The sequence below is a fragment of the Podarcis bocagei genome, assembly GCF_964188305.1.
Source record: "Podarcis bocagei genome assembly, chromosome: 13".
In the NCBI taxonomy this organism is placed as follows: Eukaryota; Metazoa; Chordata; class Lepidosauria; order Squamata; family Lacertidae; genus Podarcis; species Podarcis bocagei.
In genome coordinates this window covers 51,390,437-51,416,004 of record NC_138138.1, presented here as the reverse complement: position 1 = coordinate 51,416,004, position 25,568 = coordinate 51,390,437, and the positions used below count along the sequence as shown (strand labels likewise).

Genomic DNA, 25,568 nt, shown 5'->3' with positions numbered 1-25,568 from the left:
TGTGGGGGAACCCTAGCCCCCCAAGGAAGGGGTTCTCAGCAAGGGTGGAGCCTGACTGAAGCACAGCCTCTCTCGCCCCCAAACTATACGCTGTGAAGTCACCCCTCACGTCGATCCCTCCTGAGGTGGGGGGCAGGCAGTGGAAACGATTTCTTGGTGCGAGGACTCCCCCTTTTAACAACACAGGACACCCCCATGCACTACCACCCCCACATCCCTCCATCCCCTTTTTTCGGGGGGAGGGTGGAGACTTACGCCCACGTTTTCTTGGGAGACTTCCCCCTCACCATCTGGATCCTTTCCCTACCCACCCCTCTCGCCATTTCTTCCTCTTACCACCCCCGCTGATCATTTCCCATCTGACAGTTCATCTCCCTTCTTGGCGGGGGGGGGGGAGAATTTCACATGTGCTCCTTTTAACATTGCCTTCTGTGGCTTCCCCCTCCCTCACCCCACCAGATATATAAATATATATACTACTACTATTCCTCCATTTTGGGGGAGGGGGGTTATATGGTCCACAGGCTGCCCTTCCCCCCCCCAATGTCTGGGTGAGGGTTCACCCGCCGCCAGCTCCCTTGCCTTGCATTTGTTCATCCTCTGACATTTCTCTGGCACCTGAGGTCCTCTCTGCCTTCTGCCATCTCCATTATCCTGGTTCCTTCTTCCTTCCTTCTCATGTTCCGTTCCAGCTGACATTTTCAGCCTCTCCTTTCCTGGATTTCCACTTGCTCTCCGCTCGCCTGCCTTCCTCTCCCTCCTTCCCACCCCCCATCCTCTATATTTCATACTATTCCCACCTGATCTCTCCATTTGGAGTCTACCTCTTTTTTTTTTTTGCCTCTGGCTGGGCTTTTCATTTCTCCCCCCCCCCTCCAACTCCTTCCACCAGCCTTTATGCTGACACATTTCAGCACTGCTGCTCCTACCGCCGCTTCTTTTTCTCTCTTTTATCCCTGCGGCTCATGTTTCCAGTGGCTATTTTTCTACACAAACCGTCTTCTCTGCCTTCCTGCTACGCTGGGCTGCATTACCTCTCCGACACGGCCAGGCGGTATTCCCAGCTGAGATTCCTTCCCTGTCTATGCGCCCGCTCAAGGCTTGGGTGTGTCTGTTATCTTATCTCGCTTTTCTAGAAGCGTGTGCCTATTTTCCTCCGCTGGCTCCAGAATAAACTCATGGTAAGTCTGGGAAGTGGCCCTGCAATGTTCTCCCCGCTCTCTTGTGTATATATCTAGGTAATCTAGCCTGTGCATCTGCAAGCTGTTGTTCCCAATTTCTTTTTCTGCATGCCGTAGTCGTGAAATAAATTTGAGACCTGTTCTTTCCGTTCCTGGGCGCTCGATGTTGTATTCCCAAATGTGCCGTTTCTCCTAGAGATTTCTTTCCGTTTGGCAGGGCTGTTTTCTTTGACATTTCATAGCCAAGGCTTGGTTTGTGCATGTTGTGCATAGATGGGAATCTGCTTTTTCCCCCTGCATCTTTTTGTGGGTCTCTTTTGTATGCTGTTTGTGTCCATCAGAAGAGTAGACAGTGTGTGTTCCTGTGTCTCCATATCTGCAGGCTACTAAATTATTATGCACATGTCTATGAGCAGCCAGCTAATAAGGAATGCTGGGGTGTGTGTACAACAAAAACCCCTCTTCTACCCCCCCCCCCGTGCTAAAACAATGTTTTGCGTGTCCACATTTCTGTATATGTGAGGTGTGTGCATGCGCACATAACGCTGACTTAGCGTGCAGTAGTGGTCCCTTCTGCCTCTCCTGCTTTATAGGTTTTGAGTGCCCTGCTTTTTTCCCTGAGATCTATTTGATCACCTGTGTGTACCTTCTGTGTCTGCGATTTTCCGCTTTTCTGCTAGAGTGATGTCAACTTGGCTTCTGCCGCGAATACGTTCTGCTCCTAACGGAACGGGCTTTCTGGTTCTTGTTTACAAAAATGACCCTACGGTATGTGGCCGGGGTGTGCATGCACACGGCGGTGCAAAGGAACGTACGTGTGTGTGTGTGTGTGTGTGTGTGTGTGTGATGCTTATGAGATTGATCCCAATACAGAGCACCAAAGTTAATTCATTGTACAAACCTTTACGTGCTAAAAGGCATCTCTCTAAGGCTGCCTGCCTGCCTGCCTCTCCCTCCCTGACAACTTCAGTTATGTTTGCCTAAAACCATGTGTCTCTTGGTGCAGGTTGTTCCCTATCCGCTGTACCATGTGGTCTCCTTCGGCAGCCCCGCTGCCTCTCCTCCGCCCTGGGAAGAGGCTCCCCGGTTCCTGTGAGCGCCTCGGTTTTCTCTGAACAGCCCCCAATGCGCCCAGCTGGGCACTAAGTAGGGAGGCCTGCAGCGTCGCCTGTTGCAGCCGATGCCTGTCGCCCGAGAACCCCAGCTTCTCCATTCACACGTGGCCTGATAACCACCGCCAAGAACCAGCCGAGCCCTCCAGAAGGCTCGCTGACCGACTCCAGTACCACTGCCTCTTCTCGTCCACCAGGTCCTGGGGAACACAATGTCAAAGCCGCCTGTCAGCTCCCAGACTGTCTACTCTCTATTATAAGATTCCAAGGAGTTCCATCGACTGCGATAACTCCGCAATTCCTAACCACCGTATATGCCTGTAAACCGAAGGCCTCGCGGCTCTCCCATGCCTGTAATGGCAAGAGGGCCCTTTTAAGCTCTCTTGTCCAAACTGTGACACCAGCTGTGGAAGGCCAGGAAACAGTCGATTTGAGTGCTTATCTCCTGTTGCCGAAGACCTCTAGGAAAACTGTCTCCGATGACAAGGGACCTCTAGGAACACTGGAATGTTTGGTGCTAGCCAAAGAAATCCTCTTGGTTTCAGAGCCCTCCTTCTATGACTGCAGTCCAAGAACAACTTGAAGACCCCATAGCTCTGTACAGTCAACACCAGCTCGGGTCTTTCGCTCCCAAAGCACAACGGACCACTAGCCGAAGAACGCTGGGTTTTGGTAGGTGTGACTTTTTGTATGCCTACAGCTGGAGATCTCTTGAAGTGCTGGTGTGCTTGTAGTCAGAAAGCTGTGGAACGGCTGTAGTTTTCTTGCATCTCTACCGGCAGAAACAGCAAGACCTCCACGCTTCTGTAATTAAAGACGACCCCCGGGTTCGCCTGCAGGTAAACCAAAGGCTTTGGGGACGCCTGTAGCACGAGGAGTGCTAACTTTTAATACAGGTGTTGCTCTACTGCATGCCTCATAACCACTAAACCTTGGCCTTTTCCTGCAGCCAGCCGCTCTCCTCTGTCCCAGCTAACGGAGAAGCCTCGTGAATCTCTGGTCAGGAAGCCTCCGCCTGCCGGTGGCTCCTTTACATGTCTGCAACCAAAAAAAGCCAGGCCTTGCCCACGCTCTGGCTGTAGCCCTGAAGGCGTAGCTCAGAAGAGAAGCAGGAAGGGCTTCCCCAATGCCTGACTGTGAGGAAGGAGGCGTGAAGGGCTGAGGTCTCTCTGTGTGGGGCAGCGCCATGTAGAGGCGCCCCGGAGGGGGAGCGGAGGAGATGCGCGCAGGGACTCGTGGGTAACTGGAGCCCGACAGGCCGGGGAGATACGTTACATGAATGTCCAACGGAGGCAGGTTCGAGTTTGACGATGGCGGCTGCTATGTGGGAGACTGGGAGGAGGGCCGGGCGCACGGCTATGGCGTATGCACTGGCCCCGGGGCCCAGGGGGAGTACAGCGGGCGCTGGAGCCGCGGCTTCGAATCCCTGGGCGTCTACACCTGGCCCAGCGGGAACACCTACCAAGGCCACTGGAGCCAAGGGAAGCGGAGCGGGCTGGGCGTGGAGCGCAAGAGCAAGTGGAGCTACAAAGGGGAGTGGAGTCATGGGCTAAAGGGGCGCTCCGGCGTCTGGGAGAGCCACTCGGGAGTCATCTATGAAGGAATGTGGCGCGAGGGCCTGCAGGATGGCTATGGCATGGAGACGTACGCTGACGGAGGTGAGAAGGCCGATAAAAAGTCTGAGGCAGGGTGGAGTCCTTTCCACGCCGCCCCTCATCATTTGTCCTAGTGTCAAGTTGGCAGTAGGCCCATTCCCCACTTCCCCCACCCACCAAAACACTGTTTTTCGCCATTTCTCCTCTTCCTTCATTGCTTGACCAACTCTTCCTTCTCCGGTTCCCTAAATCGCTCTGTCGCTCTTGCCACACGGACACCAATAGTTCTTCATCTCGCAGCTGTTCTCTTGGTTTCTCCCTCTGTCCATCCATCACAGAGGTGTTGGGGATAGACTGTGAACCCAGGAGTCAAGGGTTCAAATCCCTGCTTGGCCATGCAGTTTCATGAGTAGTCTGGGAAATGCCACTCCTCGCTTCAACCAAACCCACCATTTCACCCCTGAGGATGAAATATGCTAAATGGATGGGCTCCCCCAAAACCGAAATCAACTCGCTCCCACTTCTCCATCTTGTTTCTTTGTTTTCTCAGTCCTTTCTAGGTGGACGTTTCCTATAAGGCCCACCATTATTTTGCATCCTTATTCCTTATCCCTTCTCCACCTGCCACAAGAATAGTGTGGACCTCTGACCCATGTCCTGTACTCCTAAGAGACACTGGGTGGTCCTCTTGTAACTGGCAGGTTTGGGGGATCATTCCCCTCCTTTCCACTGGGTCAACTTTCTCTTCCTTTCCCTCACCCCTTGCTTCATGCGTCTCCTGCATTCCCCAACCTGTTCACCTGGCTAACCTCTCTCTTTCTCCACAGGGACCTACCAGGGCCAGTGGCAGTCTGGCAAGCGGCACGGCTACGGCGTTCGCCAGAGCGTCCCTTACCGCCAAGCCGCCCTGGTGCGCTCGCCGCGCCGCACCTCTCTGGAGTCGCTCCACAGCGAGACCGACCCCAATGCCCCTGCTCCACCCCTGCCGCCCCCTCCTCTGCCCCCTCCGCCGCTCCCCGGGGACAGTCCGGCCTCGGGGTCCAGGGGCGGCTTTGTCTTGGCCTTCCCCGGCGATCCGGACTTCCCCAAGGGCGCCAAGAAGAAATCGGGGGGCTTCTTCCGGCGTTCCCTGCTCCTGAGTGGGCTGCGGGTGCGCAGGGCCGAGTCGAAGGCCTCCTTGGGGAGCAAGCGAGGGTCCCTCAAGAGCGAGGCCGGGGTCAGCTCGGCCGGGAGCGAGGCCACCACGCTCAGCTACGCTGAGACGGAGCCCCCGGAGCTGCCATCGACGCTGACCATCGAGGGCTCTTCCACCGAGGTCTACGCCGGAGAGTGGCGCGTGGACCGCCGCAGCGGCTACGGGGTCAGCCGCCGCTCCAACGGGCTGCGGTACGAGGGCGAGTGGCTGGGCAACCGCAGGCACGGCTACGGCCGCACGACCTATCCCGACGGCTCCAAGGAAGAGGGCAAGTACAAGCTCAACCGCCTGGTGAGCGGGAAGGTGAAGAACCTCATCCCGCTTCGCCGCAGCAAGGTCAAGGAGAAGGTGGACCGGGCTGTGGAAGTGGCCAGGAGGGCGGTCAGTATGGCCCGGCAGAAGCAGGAAGTGGCCATCGCCAGGTGAGGGCAAAAAAGTTGCTTATGGGTGCGCAGGTGCCGGGAGGCTCATCCTGTGTAGTTTTATGGGGATGTGGCGCTGAGGTAACCAAGGTCACGCCAGCGAACTCTTTCAAACCGTGTTGGTCTTGAGAGAGAACTGTGGAACTCGCTGCTGCAGGAAGCAGTGATAGCTGACAGCCTAGATTGGCTCTAAAAGAGGATGAGACAAATTCAGGTGGCTCCTAGTCGCAATACAGTGGTGCCTCGCAAGACGAAAAGAATCCGTTCTGTGATTCTCTTCGTCTAGCGGTTTTTTCGTCTTGCGAAGCAAGCCCATTGACGGATTAGTGGATTAGCGCTATTAGCGGCTTTTATCGGTTTTTATCGGCTTATCGGATCAGCTGATAAGCGGCTTAGCGGCTTAGAAAAAGGGGGGGAGGGGAAAAAACCCGCAGGAACTCGCAAGTCGTCTTGCGAAGCAAGCCCATAGGAAATTCGTTTTGCGAAGCAGCTCCAAAACGGAAAACTCTTTCGTCTAGCGAGTTTTCCGTCTTGCGAGGCATTCGTCTTGCGGGGCACCACTGTAGCTATTCTCTGCCTCTACAGTGAAGAAATAAGGTAAATTTTAAAAGAAAAATTAATGTTATAATAATATGCAAAATGATATCAACAATAAGCAGTAGATTTTTGGATTACTTCTGAATACTAGTTGTTGTCAACTGCAGGTGTAGAGAGTGGTCTTGAGTACGAATTCTGCCTGTGGATTTTCCACAGGTGTCAGTCACTCTGAGGACAGGGTGCCGGGCTAGATTGGCTATTGGCCTAATTCAGCAGAGCTCTTCTTATGTTTGTATGTTTTTACAATGGGAGATGGATCACTTGAGGGGTCTTTGTGGGGCGGGGGGAGGATTATAAAAAAAAGTTGGGAAAGATAAGAGGGTGGAACGAGTTTTCCACGAAGTTAGAAAAGGGCTTATTTGAGCCCATTATGGAGATGCATGCAAATGCTTTTGTTGGCTAGCACTGAAACTGAAATTGTGGCAACAGTAACTTTGGAGAAAGGTGAATTGGTCTGTAGGGCATTATTGGGAAAACAGGGTGCTTGTTTACGACCGCGCTGGCGCATTGACATTTTTGAGATAGGTCTGAGGGACCCACACTAAATTTAATATTTGCTTGGGGTTAGGGGGCAAATTAAATCTCCGCCTTCGAAAGAAAACAAATTTATTTTGGATTCTAAAATTCACCACCTGGGGACGGCTGTTTTCCTCCCCCCCAACCCCCGGAAAGTGTGTCCATCTGATGATTCCTGGGCTCTTCTTCAGAAGTGTGGGCCTAAGCCTTTTTTCTGTCCTGTAGATCTGGACTTACGTAAATAGCCTGAGGCCGCCTGCCTGCCTGCCTGCCTAACTTTGCACCCTTCCCTCCAGTTTGGGAGTGCAGGATTATAACCCTGTCGCCCAGCTGAAGTTGGGAGTGCTGCTAGCTGGCTGTGCTTGACTCCTGGTGTTCAAGATAACCATCTTTCCCCCTCCCTCACCACAGAGGCAGCCATTTTAAAAGCAGGACTGGCAGAGCTTCCCTTAACCGGATCCCTGTCCCAGACGTGGACGGATACCTTTATAAACTCCTCCAAGCATGCCTCCCGGGCGGAAAATAAGCTATAAAAGTAATTAACCATAGGTGGGAGAAGACCGTAAAGCCTGTGTGTAGTAGTAGTTTGCTTTTCTTAAGCTGGCACTTGGAAGGTGAAAGGAATATCAACTCTTGAGGGGCTATGGACTGAGCGTCAGGACCATCTCTGGCCTTTAAAGCAAAGACATTTTGATGGCTCTTGATGCTTGCCCAGGGCTGCCGCCGCTCACTTTTATTTCCTCCTCTTTTTTATTTCTCCCCACCCTTTCACAATATATATATATTTCCCCCCATTTGACTCCATGTGTCTTTTAGATGTTCTTAGGCTGCCCTGCTCATCTGACACGCTTTCCTCATGGCTCAGTTCCTCCACTTTAACATCTATTCTTCCTTCCTCTCCCTCCTTTAACTTGCAAATCAGTTGATTTCCTGCTTTTCACACGCACACAAAGCTTCAGAAAAGTGTGTGTGGTGTGTATGGGTGGGGAGAGAAACGTAGCTGTCAACGTTTCCCTTTTTTAAGGGAAATTCCCTTACAGTGGTACCTCGGGTTAAGTACTTAATTCATTCCGGAGGTCCGTTCTTAACCTGAAACTGATTTCTGTTCTCATCCTGAAGCACTATTTCTGGGTTAGCGGAATCTGTAACCTGAAGCGTATATAACCCGAGGTACCACTGTATTCCGAACAGAAAGAAAAGGGAAAATTTGACAACTATGGAGAGAAAGAAGGGCCATATAGCTCGGTGGCAGAGCATCTCTCTTGCAAACAGATGGTCCCCACTTTCAAAACCCTGGTAAGGTTGTGAGAAGACTCCAGGTCTGAAAACCCTGGGGATCCATTGCTGTCAGTCATTGTGGACAATTCTGAGCTAGACGGACCAGTGATCTGACGTGGTGTGAGGCAGATTCCTGAGAGAGAGAGAGAGAAGGGAGGAAAAAGTGTGTGCCTTCTCAGGGCGGAGAACAGGGAGGTAGAGGCTCCGCCAAGGCCTAGCAGCCTGGTGTAGGCTGCCTGGTCTCCTAGGCAACTGGGCAATGGCAAGGTGATTGGCTAGTGGCTGCTATGGCAACAGCAAGCAGCAGCATCTGCTGGGCATGGACCAAGGCTGGGCTGGGATGGAGAGGGGTGGGAGGAGGGGTGGGAATGAGTTGGGCAGGTGTGATCTCCACTTGCCCGTGGTGGTAGGGGGAGACCATAGGGTACGTTCCCAGAGGGGAAAGGGTGGGGGAAGTTGGCTTGGAGGCGTAAAAGCCGTAGGACGAGATACAGGGTACGTGGAGGAGGGTGAGGGTGGGGGTGTTGGGTTGTTACGTTGTGCAGAAGCAGACTGTAAATGTAGGTGGCTCGCAGGTTGCTGCGTGGGTGATCAGAAACAAGGTGTTGTAAGGGTGGGCATGCAGACTGGTGCGTTCTGCAAGGAGCAGAGCAGGCTGAGGGTGGGAGAGGCACTGGCTGTCGAACGAAGCAGTCTTGGCAAAATTCACTCATATATATTTTTTGGTTAGCTTTGTGAAAATGGTTTTTGAAACGTACTGGGGACGTGCAGCTATTAAAACACCATGCTTAAATGCTGACTCTAAACACGCTCATGAGGAGCCAAGTCTCGCTGACGCCGACAGAATTTACCTCTGCTGCTTAGATGTGTTGAACGTGGTGTGTGTGTGTGTTTCTTTTGGGGTACGGCAAGGGATTGAGGGGTACCTGCCCCCTCCTAGATGTTTCTCATCCTTATCAACTTCTGGAAATTTGAAATGGTGGTACAATGCCCCTCTCTCAAAGACAGACAGCATGGGGGCAAAAAAGGAGGGGGGCTTCCTTTATAGGACTTACTATTTTAAAAAAATGAAGCAAAGCGATGCTTTAGCTCCCGGACTTCCTGTGAAAGAGGAGCTGTGTCACAAAAGAAACTGGGACTCGATTTTCTAGGAGTTGAGGCCGTTTCACGCTTGACACATTTTGCTAGGATCCGATTCCCAGAGGAGTTTGTTTTGCTGCTTTCCATCCAAGGTCTCCCATAGCGGCATACAAGAAAAATTAAAAATCTGTAGGAAAACCAGCAGATTAGAAAAGAGAGCGACGATGTCAGCGATAAAGTTAGGCAGCTGGCAGACAGAACAAAGACCAGGGGAGAGGAACAAAATAGAAACCACAGTATTGTGTCAAAAAGAAAAAGAAATCCCACTGGAAAAGGATGGTCCCCATCATCCTTTGGAAGGAGGAGGCAGCTGTGTCTCTTTGGGGCAGTAGATGCCGAAATAAAGTGCCAGCGTTGGTGTGTATCCTTTCCCCAAACAGGAATGGCAGAACATTCATCGTGTTTGAAGGAGTCCCAAGATAAGTTCTCTGTTTTCTGGGAAATATTTTAAGAAGCAGCAGGTTTCCTAACAGTTATGCATTCTCTAAAAGTCAATAAAATAGCTTGAGGTGTTCAAAAGATTTTCAGAATTAGTTTGCCGGGCGCTACAGTGACCTGGTTTACACATGACACAAAACCATGGTTTGTTTAAGCCACAGTTCATTTAAGTAACCATGAACTAACCACGAGTTGTCCCACAGGTGAACAAACAAGCAAACCATGACTTATTTCTCCGAAGTTTCTTTTCTTTTCCAGCCTCTCTTGTCTCAGGCATTTATAGCTCAGTGAGCTTCTGGGATGGTGAAACAAACCATAGTTATGGCAGGATTTACACATGATACCAGGGCCCAGTTAAAATAAAGCAAGCTTCGCAAGCCAACAACAATCTATGGCTTCGCACTGTGGTTTGTTGGCAGTAACCAAAGCGTTGTTCAGGCAAATAAACCATTATTTGGTTAACCATAGTTTAACAAACCACCACTTAGCATTTTGTGCAAACTAGGTCAGTGGTTTCTAATAGCTATTAGACACATGCAGTTATTATTAATTCACTTTATATCCCCCTTTCCCATGGAGTCCTATGTCCAAAGCTGCTTATAATATCAATACAAACAAACAAACAAGGCAGACACCATGGAAGGCACCAGAACTAAAACTGTAGGTTGAAATTGACACGTTCTCTATCAGTAACATGTTATTGAACCTTAATAGCTGGTCTAAACAAATAATATTTCAGAGCCTGCCTAAACAGGCAGCATGGTGGCTCTTGCCAGAGACTGCGTCCCAAAATTTTGGTGCTAAAAGGCCATCCTCACACCTCCCCATTAAACCTCTGATGATGACTATGTGGAGAAGAGTCTCAAAGCCTTGGCAGATAGATGGCATATATAACAAATAAAATACTATTTACAAATTCTGCAGTACCTTTTAAAAGAAAACCCCAAGGCAGGCAGCATAAATGACAATGCCTTTGCCAGCCTCCTGCCCTCTGGAAGGTTTCAGGTAGGAGAAGTTGCTTCTCAGACTGTTTTGCTGCTACCGTAAAGGCATTTTCACATACATGAATTCATGAGTTGGTGGGTTGGGGATTGAGCCTGCTGTCTCGGTTTCCTGTCCCCATGTACTCATCTGAAGGTCCTCTAAAGTGGCGATGCCCTCCAGGTTTTTTTTTGGGACTACAACTCCCATCAACCTCTGGCCCTACAAGAGAACGGGAAGAGGTCCGAGTTAGATTAGGGAGAGGCCTTCTTGAAAAGCTTTGCTATTTAGTTGTCCATTTTTATTTATTTATTATCACAATGCCGCACCCCCTTTTTCTGGACACCAAAGCAAGTAAGTACAGTGGTACCTCAGGTTACATACGCTTCAGGTTACAGACTCCGCTAACCCAGAAATATTACCTCGGGTTAAGAACTTTGTTTCAGGATGAGAACAGAAATCGTGCTCCGGCGGCAGCAGGAGGCCCCATTAGCTAAAGTGGTCTCCAGGTTAAGAACAGTTTCAGCTTAAGAACGGACCTCCGGAACGAATTAAGTACTTAACCTGAGGTACCACTGTAAAACAAAATTTTCTGTGCATAGGAGAAACTATAGCAGGCCAGGTCTGTATGGCTGGTCATGTTTGGCCAGTGGAAAACAGGTTGTAGTATTTAGCAATTTGGGAAAGGGAGTGAGATCGGTCGTTGCCGCTGAACTGGGCACTGAGCCTAGGATGCCACAACTATGACATAGTGAGTTGTGCAGAGCAGAAGGCGAGACCAGGGTGTGTGTGCCAGATTTTGGGCTTGCACAGGGTGCCACTGAAATTTGAAAGGCCCAAGTCCGCCATTGCTGGACATAACATTTGACTGGTTGGGGATGCGGGGATCCTTTGGCACTCCAGACATTTTTGCTGGACTACAATTCCCATCAGCCCCAGTTAGTGTGGGTAATGGCTGGGGATGATAGGAGTTCCACAAAGCATCTTGAGCGTGGGTAAGCAAACTAAGGCCCGGGGGCCAGATCCGGCCCGATCGCTTTCTAAATCCGGCCCACGGACGGTCCGGGAATCAGCGTGTTTTTACATGAGTAGAATGTGTCCTTTTATTTAAAACGCATCTCTGGGTTATTTGTGGGGCATAGGAATTTGTTCATTTTTTTCCTCCAAAATATAGTCCGGCCCCCCACAAGGTCTGAGAGATAGTGGACCGGCCCCTTGCTGAAAAAGTTTGCTGACCCCTGATCTAGAGGGTCACAAGTTCTTGCCTTAGACTGTGTAAGGCAGAAATCCTCAGGCAGCTGATTTGGCTGTCATTTTTTAAAAGTTCTAGATTCAAATAGATAGCCGTGTTGGTCTGACGCAGTCATTAGAGACCAACTACAGTGGTGCCTCGCAAGACGAAAAGAATCCGTTCTGTGATTCTCTTCGTCTAGCGGTTTTTTCGTCTTGCGAAGCAAGCCCATTGACGGATTAGCGGATTAGTGCTATTAGCGGCTTATTGGCTTATCGGATCAGCTGATAAGCGGCTTAGCGGCTTAGAAAAGGGGGGGGGGAGGAAAAAAAACCAGCAGGAACTCGCAAGACATTGTCATCTTGCGAAGCAAGCCCATAGGAAATTCGTTTTGCGAAGCACCTCCAAAACGGAAAACTCTTTCGTCTAGCGAGTTTTCCGTCTTGCGAGGCATTCGTCTTGCGGGGCACCACTGTAAGTTTGTTCTTGGTATAAGCTTTCGTGTGCATGCACACTATTTCTTTTATATATTTTTTATATATTTCGATATTTTTTAAAGTTGTATTTTGTTTCCTGACCACCAGGAAAGGGGAAGCGTATGGTTTTCTGTCCCAGGTGACAAAGTAACTTGGTTGGCCCTGTGTACAATACACCTTGAATTTTATTTATTTATTGTTTTGGAAGGGGGCAAATCAGCAGTTGCTGCTCTGCTTGAGGCAGCCAATATATGTTTTGGGCTGGCCTTGAGGGTGTCGTGAGAAAAATGCTCACATCTCCACCTCAACCATGCAGTTCTCTGAAGCCCTCTTTTCTTTGCAGAGCCGCTGACGCTCGTCTGAAGGCTGCCGCCGCTCTGGGTGCAGCCGAGAAGGCCCTGGAAGCCGCCCGCCTGGCCAAAATTTTGGCTCAAGAACTGCAACCCATCTTAGCCGAGCCAGGTGAGAGATATTTGGGGTGGTTTGGGGGGAGAGTGGGGGTTTACCCTGGAAATAAATGCCTCTCTGGCAAATTTTACGGGAGGAACGCTTTGGGGGTTACACTATGTCTGACTGTCTCTCTTCCAGGTGGATATGGGGTGGTGAAATTTGACTACGTTTGCATGTAAAAAGCAAAATGTACCTAACACGGCTTCTCTTTTGAAATCTGCACATCTCTGAATTTTGCCAAGAAATGTGGGCAGAAAATCCACCCAAAGTGTGGATGGAGATGCATGAGATCAGATTAGATCAGATTAGATTATTGGGGGGAAATTGCTTTGCATGTTTGTGTACAAAATTGGGATCTGCGTTGAAACGCTGAGGAATTTTCACAAAGAATGGATTTGCCGGCTGCTGTGGAAAAATGGAGAACTGGACATGAGATGACTTCGTGGAGGACAAAGGCTATCAAGGGCTATGCTCTAGCTTTGCGGTCATAGGCGTTACATCTCTGAATATCAGCTACTGAAAATCGCAAGGGGGGAGAATGTGGCTGCAACCATGTCAGGCTTGCAGGCTTCCTGCAAGCATCTGGTCGGAAGCTGTGAGAACAGAATGCTGGCCTCATCCAGCGTGCTCTTCTTCAGTTCTTAATATTGGGAAAATGAGAAACCAAGAGAAACAAAAATTGGCAGATTCATCCATCCTTACTTCCATTTGTTTCCTTGGGAACATTTTTTTCTGTAAAGGTAAAGTGACCCCTGACCATTAGGTCCAGTCGTGGCTGACTCTGGGGTTGCAGCGCTCATCTCGCTTTATTGGCCGAGGGAGCCGGCATACAGCTTCCGGGTCATGTGGCCAGCATGACTAAGCCGCTTCTGGCGAAACCAGAGCAGCGCACGGAAACGCCGTTTACCTTCCCGCCGGAGCGGTACCTATTTATCTACTTGCACTTTGACGTGCTTTCGAACTGCTTGGTTGGCAGGAGCAGGGACCGAGCAACGGGAGCTCACCCCGTTGCAGGGATTCAAACCGCCGAACTTCTGATCGGCAAGTCCTAGGCTCTGTGGTTTAACCCACAGCGCCACCCACGTCCATTTTTTCTGTAAGAAGTGCTTTTTATTTTTCCATTTCAAGAGGAATTGGGGTGTACCTGTGGGACCCCTGCATTACATAGGGTATTTCTTATCTTATTTTCTGGAGTCCATGGACTGATCTTGGTCTGACACAGCAGAGAGGTTGGGATTTTGATGCAACGTTAGGATTTTGTGTGTGGTTTCTACCATAAATCGGCCTTTTTTTCCTAGACTCCTCCCTTGCTCCCTCCTGAGAGACGCACAGCCCGCTCAGTAATCCTGGTTTCTATCCCTAATGCTACTGTAAGCTCTTTGAAGGCAGAGATCTTTCTATTTTGCCTGAGGGACTCTGCAAAGTCCCAAGTGTGTTGATGGCGTGCTATCTCTTTCTCTTTGTGTGTCTCCCATGTGTCCTGCCTTGAGCTCCTTGGAATGGCAGGAGCCGGATGGAGGTGAAGGTCAACAATTTTTTAAAAAACACCAGTGTCTTTATTCAAAGAAACCAAAACAGCACAGGCCTAGCGATCCCATCAACTCTTCCCTGTAGGTCTTGCCCCAGGGAGGTGAGGACTGAAAGTCCCCCTGCGTTCCCACTTCCCACAGCTCCCAAAGTCCACTCCTCTCTGGGGTGGTTTTCCCAAGCAATCGGAGACTGTGTCTGAGCGCAACCAGTCTTTCCTCTGCTCTTTTCACTTCTCTGTGTGTTCTGGGAGACCAGGGAGAGGGAAGCTGTTTGCAGCAGGAGGGGGAGACTCCCTGGTTTCTTCAGCAGCCTGACTCATCTCTGTCTCCTGCCCCCCTCCTCTCCTGCCTCTGAGTCTGGACTGCTGTCTGCCCCAGCCTCTCCCCACTCACGAAGCCCTGTTTCCTTTTCAGCTTCTGTGTGCTCCACTGCCAACCCCATGCTTCTGAGCCTTCTTTCCTTGGGGGCTCCCCAGCTTATGCCCCCCCCCTCCTCTGCATCCAGCCAGTCAATGACATGGAGGAAATAAAGGTGACAGATAAAATTTCTAACCATAGCCACTTACCCCATTGGAAGTCGAGATGCCTGGATCTGAGTTCAGGGGAAGGGGAGCTCTGCAGCTCAGGAGTGCATGCAAAAGGTGCAGGTTTAATCCTCGAATAGGGTTGGGAAGAACTCCGGCATGAAAGACTGGAGAGATGCAGATGAACCCAGTCGCCTGGCTCAGGAAAAGGCCACTTCTTGTGTTGCCAGCTCTGCCCTTCTTCTTCTTTTTGAAATCTTTTTTAATTGCAAAATAATAACAAAATTCTTTATACAATCAATCCATGAGATTCTCTGAATCTCGTGACTGCCCTCCCCTTACATGGGTCCATTATAACAATTTTTTTACCAGTCTACATATCAATATATTCTCCATACTTCTCATAACTATGTTATACATAAACCTCGTTACTTTACAAGTGATTCTTAAAGTCCAGCTAACTAATTTGCTTACAGTGTTCTCAGGTAAATTATTAGTTTTCCCGATTCCTTTTTAAAGTCCTTATCTTCTTGATTCCTGAGTCTCCCAGTTAATTTTGCCATCTCTGCATAGTCCACCTTGCAATTCTTCCTTAGTCGGAATTGTTACTACTTTCCATCTTTGGACTAATAATAGTCGTGCAGCTGTTATATACATAAATAATCTTTTCTGTTCTTTTGGGATCTTGGTACCTATAATTCCTAATAAAAAGGCTGCTGGTTTTTTTAAAACAAGATGTTATTTTAAGCATTTTCTTCAATTTGTTATATATCATTTCCCAAAATGATTTTGTTATCTTACACGGCCACCACATATGATAAAAGGTACCCTCTTTCTCTTTACACTTCCAGCAGCTATTTGAACTTGTTGTATACATTTTAGCTAACTTAAAGGTAAAGGTAAAGGGACCCCTCACCATTAGGTCCAGTCGTGGCCGACTGGGGTTGCGGTGCTCATCTCGCTTTATTGGCCGAGGAAGCTGGCGTACAGCTTCCGGGTCATGTGGCCAACATGACTAAGCCACTTCTGGCGAACCAGAGCAGCGCATGGAAATACCATTTACCTTTCCGCCGGAGTGGTACCTATTTATCTACTTGAACTTTGACGTGCTTTCGAACTGCTAGGTTGGCAGGAGCAGGGACCGAGCAACGGGAGCTCATCCCATTGTGGGGATTCGAACCGCCAACCTTCTGATTGGCAAGTCCTAGGCTCTGTGCTTTAACCCACAGTGCCACCCGCGTTCCTTTTAGCTAACTTAGTAGGAATCAAATACCACCGGCCAGCTCTGCCCTTCTTGGTCTCTTCCACCTGGAGACAGAATCCTGAGTGAGCCCTTCCACCACCTGCCCCAGCTCCCGGCCACCCTGGTTACCGTACCTCGCAGTGCCCCACTTCCTGTGCCTTTGAACCAAGGCCTCTGACCCCCTGGCTCCTCCTGCTCTAACCACTAGGCTCCTCTCCTTCCCCAGAGCCCCGCGGCCGGCTAGATTCGGAAGGCACCGACACGGACTTCCAGGAGTACGACAGCCCCCGGGTCTATGAGAACGGCATCACCCCCTCCGACGTCACCCCGGACCCGAGCTTGCCGCCCAGCTACCCTCCGACGCCGCTGCAGCCCTGGCGGGGGGACCCTCGGCGGACTTGGCCCCCCCTGGAGAACGGAGGCCCCCGCCAGCACCTCCCCCCGGAGGCCTCCGACCCTGAGGACGAGTGGGGCTGCCGGGGGAGCTTCCCTTCCCGGACACCGGGGTTCGTCCCCGAGGGGCTGTGGGAGGGGGAACAGGAGCAGCTCAGCAGCTATGAGGCGGAGGAGGAAGATTACGAAGGGGCGCCCCCACGGCGCCCCCAGTTGGGCAGCCCCGCCAGCGGCAGTTCCGGCAGTCTCCGGGAGGAAGAGGAGGAGGAGGAAGAGGAGGAGGAGGAAGGAGCAGCGGCTTCCAGGCCTTATCCTGCGGAGACCCAGTTGGAGCCAATGCCGGCAGGAGGTCCGGGGGCCCCAGAGCAGGAGAGCAGCGAGGAACTGCTTGGGGGTACGGGGTCCTTCGTGGCAGAGAGAGAGGAGCCCCCTGGAGCCGTGAGGAGAAGGGAGAGGCAGGTAAGAGCACAGGTCGTATGACTTTCCTGCTGCCGTAACCCCACTAGGCTGCATAAGGTGTGAAACAGGACGGAGGTGCCTTGGATTGTGGCCCCCTCTATCCTCGGGGGCCACGAGACGCCCAGCTCCCCAGTCGCAGAAGAGGCGGCTGCTTATCAGCAGAGCGTTCCCTCTGCTGACAGAAATGTCCCGGGTTAAAACTTGGGTGGGGAGACTTTTTCACTCCCAGGGCCACACAGCCAGGGAGGGGAATCTTGCAGGGGCCACATGCCAGTGGTGAGCGGGGACTGGGGCAAAAGTGGGCGGGGCAACAGCTGTGTTTTTACACATAGGTAAAGGTAAAGGGACCCCTGACCATTAGGTCCAGTCGTGGCCGACTCTGGGGTTGCGGCGCTCATCTCGCTTTATTGGCCGAGGGAGCCAGCGTACAGCTTCCGGGTCATGTGGCCAGCATGACTAAGCCGCTTCTGGCGAACCAGAGCAGTGCACAGAAACGCCATTTACCTTCCCGCCGGAGCGGTACCTATTTATCTACTTGCACTTCATGCTTTCGGACTGCTAGGTTGGCAGGAGCAGGGACTGAGCAACAGGAGCTCACCCCGTCGCGGGGATTCGAACCGCTGACCTTCTGATCGGCAAGTCCTAGGCTCTGTGGTTTAACCCACAGCGCCACCCGCGTCCCGTTTTTACACATACAAACCTCTGTATCCATCCCGAGGCACTATCAGAGCTCAAGGGCACATTCCAGGCAGGCAAAAACCCTCAGGGAGGGTGATGGGGCCGATTAAGTGTTGTGGCCAAGGGGGCGGAGAAACTGTTGGTGGGCGGGGCCAGGGACAAAAGTGGGGCAGGGCTATGAATGCCAAGAGGCATTGCCACGGACAGAAAGACTCAAAAGATGGTGTGAAATAGGGCCAGTGAGGGGGTGTGGCTTGGGAGAATCCTAAGGGCCAGAAAGAGGGGCCCAGGGGCCACATTTCTTCTCCAGGCCTCAGGTTCCCTGCTCACCCACCTCTGTTCTAAAGGAGGAGGAGGTAGGAAATAGCTTTTTTCTGCCCTGGAGATTTGCTGCCAGAGACAGCAAAATTGTGTTGGATGGTGTGAGGCCGCTTCCACAGCAGGGAAAGGATCCACATTTGTGTTTATAGGAGAACCTGACGGAGGGAAGCTGGGACTTTTGCCCTCGGGAGAGTGAGGCCTAGTGAGCCCCCTGGAGAGGCATGTTTGGATGTCGCAGAACATGTTGCTTCTGTGCTGTCATAACTGCAAACACACAGGCATTGTTGCGATTTCCAAAAAAGGGTTTCCACCATTGCGTGTGTTTTGGCAGATGATTAGTAGGCAGGCCATGAGCACGTGAAGCTGTCCCTCGAATGCTGAGGGAAAACTGAGCCAGTGGAACGTCTACATCTCACGCAGATCTTAAAAGGCACAAAACCTCTGTTAAAAGGGGCCAGGACTATGTTTTTGTGGCACAAAATAAGCTGTGTGTTAACTGTCCATTTCAGCCCTTCATTTTCTCACCAGTGATGTGGAAAATGCTTATATATATGGGTCACTATTTCTCAGATTTGAATAGAGTAATGGCCATGGAAGATTTTCTGAATCCCTAGAACGAGGGTGAGGAACCTGAGGCCTGTGGCCCTTATGTGGCCCTCGAAGCTTTCCAACATGGCCCTTGAGAGTCTCCCAAGCCGCCCCTCTCACCAGGCCTACTTAGCAAACTCTTTTAAGTGTTTTGGTCTGTGGCAATACCTCTTGGCTGGAGGCCACGGGCTGGGTGATACCTGGTTCTCAACATCACGATATATCACCAGCTAAATATTGTGGTACACTGATATATCACAACATCTGATATAAGAAAGGAGCTCTGTAGAGACATTGGCTGGTTTCACAGTTTTTCCTGCATTGTGGTTTTTGCATAGCACACACACCATGATTTGCAATATGTTGCCAGGTCAAAAATTATGAAACTGATATCACAATATGGACTGGTTTTGGATGATATGTTGATAGCCCAAGGTGGGAGTGTGGAAACTAGGGACCTGTGCAAGGCTCACGTTTGCATTCGTAGCTCCGCCCACTTTTGCCTCTGGGCCCCGCCCACCACTGGCTTCTCCTCCCCTTTGGCCCTACAGAGTGAGCCGGTTAACCCTGTATTTGCACTTGGTTCCTGTCTATTCACTGCTTCTAATGAAGTTATGAAATTTGGGGATAGGTGGGGTGAATGTCCTGCTTCACATCACATTTCTCCTCCACCTCTGCCTCGCTCAGCCCCACCTTCTGCTGCCCCCTCTGGTCTGGGGCACTAGGAACCCAGAGGACGACTCGGCACCCAGCTCCCATAACCCAGTTTGCACCTGCAGCCACCTGGGATTCTCAGGTGTCATGCAGCTTAAAACCCCTGGGCTGAGTAGCAGCGAAACTGAAAACTGGGGCACTAGAGCTTCGCTGTGCTGTCTCTCAGTATCTCTTTAAGGTAGGGTCTCCCCAGAGGGGCTACAGAAGCCCTGCAGAGGCTTGGAGATTTGCCTTGGTGTTTTGAACACGAGAGTATGGTGGGAATCGCAGCGTCGAGCCGCAATCTGCAGAAAGAAAAAAGCACTTTTTTCCACATACACAGATGCTCCCACCCCCAAATATTCCCCTTTTATAAAGCAGGGGATCGAAGCACCCCCAAACCTCTTTTCCCAGCACCCCACCCCACATTCAGACTCTGTAACTGTGCCCCTCTTGCACAGAGCTAGGAATAAGACCCGGGAGTCCTTGCCCCATTCTGACCCCATAGGTCCGACCTACTTCCTCCGAGGAAGCAACAGTTCAATTGTTAGGTCTTTAAGGTGCCACAAGACACCATTTTTTGCTGCAAAAGACTGGAAGCAATTAGATCCTAGCTAGTCCCCTTCCTGTGGGTCCTCATCAGAACCTTTCGCCCTCCATCCTCTCAACCCATTTCCTGAAACTGTCATATTCCTTGGCTTCCTAAGCCCCACTGCCCTCGAGAACAGAGTGTCTGGCTTCCACCGCTGTCTCCTTCCGTTGTTTTCTCTTCCTGCCTCCCTCCATTTTCTCTATTTCTTGAGCTCCACGTTTTATTCTGAGTTCCTTTCCCCCCCTTCCCCTGGACCTAGGAGTGATGATACTGGCAGGAAGAAATGGGAGGGGCTGGAGCAGTGGGGGGAGCCTAGTTGCCAGGCCTCCAATGGGGATTGGCCGGCATTCTTCCTCCCGTCTCATAGCAACCAGCATCCCGCACTCAGCAGCATCTCTCTCTGGTCCCTCCTTCCCTACTGCAGCAACGCTTGGCCCTGCCCATCGCTGGAGAGCCGCAGTGGGGGGCACTGGGACTTTGCTGGCAAGCAGGACTGCGGGTCATAAATAATCCAGAGGTCCTGGTCGGGAACAGCAAAGGGGGCAGAGCTGCGTCCAGCCGCCCCCCAGGGGCCGCTCTCCCTTTCCCAAAGAGCTCGGGAAGAGTAAACGATACCAGGTATCAGGGCGAAGGATCCGTTTGGACATTTGCCCACCCTTTGTGGTTGTCAAGAGCCGTGTGGACACCCCACACCCGTCCCGTGTATTGTGCCTCCCCCCCCCATTTAAGGCAGCCCCACGTGGCTGGCTGGAATGCTGACTCCCGAGTAATTGGCCCGACTGTTCATTTATGAGCGGAATTGCACACGAAAGGATGGCACCCTGCCGAAAGGAGGAGAAATAGCTAGCCCCTCCTCTTCCCAGCAAGGAGGCTGGGGGTGCCTGATCAGCTCCCACCCATCGCCTTCCCGAATGAACCCCCCCCCCCGGCCTCTCTCACTGCAGCAAGAAGGGGAACGCGAGAGGAGGGCTCGCTACACAGTCCGTCCTAAAACCAGAGCACTTGAGCTGAAGAAGAGTTTTGGCCAAGGCTCATCACGACTCAATATTCCGATTCAAATTCCTCAGCAGGGCCCTTCCTCAACCTGCTGCCACCCGGAATCTGGTGCTCAGATATATCACTCCTGGACAGGGAGGTTCCATTTTGATATTGCTTACAGAGCGCTCTTACGAGGCGTGGCTTCAGGAGAACTGAAAACGGGCAGGAAGCAGTGCCAAAGCTTCCATTTGCCAGCTGTGCTGCTGAGCCTTCCCCAGGGAGACATGTTGGGCGATGTCTGCATCCTTTCCACCTGGGATGATGATGATGATGATAATAATAATAATAATAATAATAATAATAATAATAATAATAATAATAATAATAATAATACAGTGGTACCTCGCAAGACGAATGCCTCGCAAGACAAAAAACTCGCTAGGCGAAAGGTTTTTTCGTCCGCGATTTGCCTCGCAAGACGAATTTCCCTATGGGCTTGCTTCGCAAGACGAAAACGTCTTGCGACTTTGTTAAACCGTTTAAACCGTGCTTCGCAAGACGAAAAATTCGCTAGACGGCAAAACTTGCGGAACGAATTAATTTCGTCTTGCGAGGCACCACTGTAATAATAATAATAATAGTAATAATTTATTTATACCCTGCCCATCTGGCTGAGTTTCCCCAGGCACTCTGGGCGGCTTCCAATCGAGTGTTAAAAACAATGCAGCATTAAATATTAAAAACTTCCCTAAACAGGGCTGCCTTCAGATGTCTTTTAAAGAGAAGGTAGCTGCTTATTTCCTTCACATCTGAAGGGAGGGCATTCCACAGGGCAGGCGCCACTACCGAGAAGGCCCTCTGTCTGGTTCCCTGTAACCTCCCTTCTCGTAATGAGGGAACCGCCAGAAGGCCCTCAGCGCTGGATCTCAGTGTCTGGGCTGAACGATGGGGGTGGAGATGCTCCTTCAGGTATACAGGACCAAGGCCATTTAGGGCTTTAAAGGTCAGCACCAACACTATGAATTGTGCTTGGAAACGTACTGGGAGCCAATGCAGATCTCTCAGGACCGGTGTTATGTGGTCCCAGCAGCCACTCCCAGTCACCAGTTTAGCTGCCGCATTCTGGATTAATTGCAGTTTCTGGGTCACCTTCAAAGGTAGCCCCACGTAGAGCGTATTAAAGTAGTCCAAGCAGGAGATAACCAGAGCATGCACCACTCTGGCCAGACAGTCCGCAGGCAGGTAGGGTCTCAGCCTGTGCACCAGGTGGAGTTGGTAGACAGCTGCCCTGGACACAGAATTGACCTGTGCCTCCATGGACAGCGGTGAGTCCAAAATGACTCCCAGGCTGCGCACCTGGTCCTTCAGGGGCACAGTTACCCCATTCAGGACCAGGGAGGGATGGGGGAACCTAATCTCCAGGTGGACTCGTAGCTCTCATCAGCCCCCGTCAACATGGCCAGGGGAGGAATGGCTGGAGGGAGGCTGGCTCCCCATCGCTGTTCTGCAGCAACCCAGCTCAGAGCTGTACCCCCCCTCAATTTGAAAACTATATGCTTTGCACCTTCCCTACCCAAGAATCCTAGGAATTTTTGCCACAGTGCTATGAATTTATTTGGCTAGCAAGCCCTGACCCTTTTTTAGCGATCCTCAGTTGGGTTTATTTATATTACATTTCCCCCCACTGCTCTTCGTTGCAAACCACACCAGGAGGATATCAAGAGGAAACAGGCCTTCAGGTTTTGGGATCCCCAAATCATTTAGTCATTTGCAATGTCGATGTTAAGTGCCTTGAATAGGACTCAGAAACAAATAGCTTGTCCCAGTGATTAATCTGAAGGCTTCATGTTCACAGTCTGAAGACGTTTTGGCACCCCTAAATGTTTGTATCAGCACCAGTGATACCTGTACAGTGGTACCTCGGGTTACATACGCTTCAGGTTACAGACTCCACTAACCCAGAAATAGTACCTTATGTTAAGAACTTTGCTTCAGGATGAGAACAGAAATCGTGCTCTGGTGGCGCAGCGGCAGCAGGAGGCCCCATTAGCTAAAGTGGTGCTTTAGGTTAAGAACAGTTTCAGGTTAAGTACGGACCTTTGGAACGAATTAAGTACTTAACCCGAGGTACCACTGTACTCAGAAATATGCAAGTAAATGTTTTTTTTTTAAAGAGGGGGGAGAGAATTGAGCGTGAATGTTCGAATCTGTGCGAAATTTCGTTTTACGTTTGCGGCGGATGTGGGCTGGCCTTTCTGCCTGACTCCTCCCCTTTCCCCCTCTCTCTCTTCCAGGGAGCCCACCCATTGGTCGTTGCTGCTGTCCTGTTGATTGATGTGAGTCTGGCCTACCTGTTCTCCCTCCTCCTCACTTGAGATGGGTGGGGGCAGAGGGGGTGCCTTTGACCCCGTTCCCCCCCAACGCCCCACGACGACGGTTTGGTAACAGACTCCGATCTCCTCCATCCTCTGCCTTTCTTCCTGGAACCCCCCCCCTTTCTCTTTTTTCACTCGTCTTTACACCCCCACCCCTTTGCTGCCTCCTTCCTCCTCCTCAACCTTTCTAGATTGTTTACATACGAAGGGCTCTCTTTCTACTGGAGATTTCACTGTTTTTTCTTGCTCCTTTTTCCTGGTCTTTTCACCCCAGCTCCATAATCCATCTTTCTTAACCCACACTTTGAAACTCGGGCTGGGTGGGGGGGTCTTTTCACAATTATCTTAATGGGGGGAGTTGAGACCAAGGGGGCGAGTTTTGAGCCTTGTGGGGTTTTAAAACATTTTTGGGGACCACGGACTGTAGGGGACCCCCAGTCTTGTCTGCCTGCCATGAAATTGCATCCCCGTTGTCTCCTAAGGAGTCGATTCAGAACTCTCCCCCCACCATCTAAGGAAGATTTGGGGGGGTTGATACTTAACAAAGCCCTGCCCCCCAACCATTCCAGTACACATGAACATCCCCCGCAAGAGATGCTCCACACAAGTATAAGGAAGGGGGGCGATCTGTTTGCTTAAAGAAAAGGGTATCCAATTCGTATTTGTTCCCTCCTCACATTTTTTTTCCTACCAGCAGATGGCGCCGAGAGAAAATGGACACCCATCCCAAGAATGGGGCTCCTTTTAAACAGAGTTTGCAAAATCCTTTCTCCCCCTTTTTTCCACATTCATATTCTTACTTTCTATCTCTCTCTCTCTCTCTGCCACATCCTTTCCCTGAGGGAACCGGAACCTTCTTTTCAAACAAAAACAGACAAAAGAAGAAACAAAAAAAAAAGGAGAACTTTTTATTTACGCTTTTATAAACCTTTTTCTCGCAGCGTTTGAATAATTAAAAATAAAAACACTATAAATTAACGAGAGGGTGAAAGGGAGATTCCTGTTAGCTTCGGAGAAGGGGGTACTGTTCGATTCCCATATACAGGAAGTCCCAATATGGAAAAGTGGGCATTTGCTAGGCCATACTAGGAATTGCCCTTTTTTCCCCTTGCAGCAGAATTGTGATAGGCAAAAGGTAGGGTGCCCTGCTGTGTATATGACAGGTGGGAGTGTAGCACCTTGGGGTGCCCCTCTGCCACCACTGCACGGGGCAAGGGTGGCACGAGGCCAGCGCTGGGACAAAAGGAGCAAAAGGAGGGTGTCCCACCCCGAAGGAGGTTTGGAGAATGAAGGGCCTGACCGTGAGGAAAGGGGAGATCTTGCCTTCTAGAGGGTATAAGAGTTGACCCCTATGGGGGCAAAAGTTGTGTGCCTTTGGAAAGAAGTGCAATAGGAGAGACCCTGCAATAAAGGGGCGGAAAAGAGGAAGTCCCGCCTTTTTCAGGGCGCTCAGGAGTGCAATACAGGAAGTCCTGCCTTACTGATGGCAAGGAGAGGCAATTTAAGGGCAAAAGAAAAAAATAAAAAATAAAAAAGAGGGCTTTAAAGGGAGTCAGGTGGGGAGGCTCGGTGGGCCCCCCCTGCTGCATCCCTTCATGTTCTGGGTGACTGGGAACCAGAGAGGAGAATCGGTAGATACAGGATGACGACGGAGGTCCTCTAGTGTATTTTTGGGGGTGTCCTCCACAAGGAATCTCCCGCTCAGCCCCTCCCTGGATTCTGCATGAGGAAGCGACTGATCCTTTGCTGCGTGCTGTGTATACTGAGAATGTCTGTATAGCCGACAAAAAAAAAAAAAAAAAAACAGGAAAAAAAATCCCTTCCCTAGAGTTTTCTACCGCCTGCCCCCACCCCGTCTCCTCCAGTGCTTTGCTCCGGCCTTGATCCGAAGACTTCCCTTCCCTACCCTGCCCTCTTCTCCCTCTTCTTCCTGGTTTGCCTTTTTGACTGGATATTTCTTATTTCGTGTCTTTGGGATTGACAAAAAAACAACCATTAAATAAGTCTTGCAGGAAAAAAAATAATTTAATAAAAATATATTAATAAAAAGCTTGGAAACAGAAGGGTGTTTCATTTGGGGGAGCTATGCCATGTGTAGTGATAACAGGCATATGTTTTAATTACACACCACCCCAATCTCGTGAGTGGCGTGAGATTCCCGGAGCACCAGGCATGCTTATCAGAGTCCGTGTTTCCTTTTGAACTTTTGAGACACAGCAGAGACTCTGGTGTCTTTATGATACATGGTTTTATTTACACTTATCTCTAACCTGAACCCGAGGATGCAGGGGCTTCCAGCATTACACCCCAAGAGGGTCCCCACAGATCCGTAACGTCATACATGATTTATGCTGTGCTTGCGATGTTCTATTAGGTAAAGGGACCCCTGACCATTAGGTCCAGTCGTGACCGACTCTAGGGTTGCGGCGCTCATCTCGCTGAGGGAGCCGGCGTACAGCTTCCGGGTCATGTGGCCAGCATGACTAAGCCCCTTTTGGCAAACCAGAGCAGCGCACGGAAACACAGTTTACTTTCCCGCCGGAGCGGTACCTATTTATCTACTTGCATGTTGACGTGCTTTCG

The 25,568-nt window shown here is 50.8% G+C and overlaps 1 protein-coding gene across 2 annotated transcripts; it reads left to right on the top strand.

Moving 5' to 3' along the window:
* The first annotated feature begins 10 nt into the window (after positions 1–10).
* On the top strand, positions 11–24,977 carry JPH4 (junctophilin 4). Of its 2 annotated transcripts, none has more exons than XM_081167885.1 (6): positions 11–156; positions 2,188–3,951; positions 4,716–5,505; positions 12,506–12,624; positions 16,135–16,760; positions 22,905–24,977. In XM_081167885.1, exons 2-6 carry the CDS (start codon positions 3,573–3,575, stop codon positions 22,983–22,985), a joined length of 1,995 nt encoding a protein of 664 aa, XP_081024011.1. In that variant the 5' UTR covers positions 11–156; positions 2,188–3,572; the 3' UTR covers positions 22,986–24,977. The 2 variants fall into 2 exon arrangements, with proteins under 2 accessions (XP_081024011.1, XP_081024010.1); XM_081167884.1 differs by lacking the exon at positions 11–156 and adding an exon at positions 165–1,181.
* Positions 24,978–25,568: the final 591 nt, after the last annotated feature.

What these genes read in the sequence shown, in the direction of transcription:
- JPH4 (XM_081167885.1), top strand. Translation starts at nt 3,573, where the DNA reads ATGTCCAACGGAGGCAGGTTCGAGTTTGACGATGGCGGCTGCTATGTG. An exon ending in CAGGAAGTGGCCATCGCCAG is followed by an intron (nt 5,506 to 12,505) that starts GTGAGGGCAAAA and finishes TTTTCTTTGCAG; the next exon opens with AGCCGCTGACGCTCGTCTGA. An exon ending in ACCCATCTTAGCCGAGCCAG is followed by an intron (nt 12,625 to 16,134) that starts GTGAGAGATATT and finishes CTCCTTCCCCAG; the next exon opens with AGCCCCGCGGCCGGCTAGAT.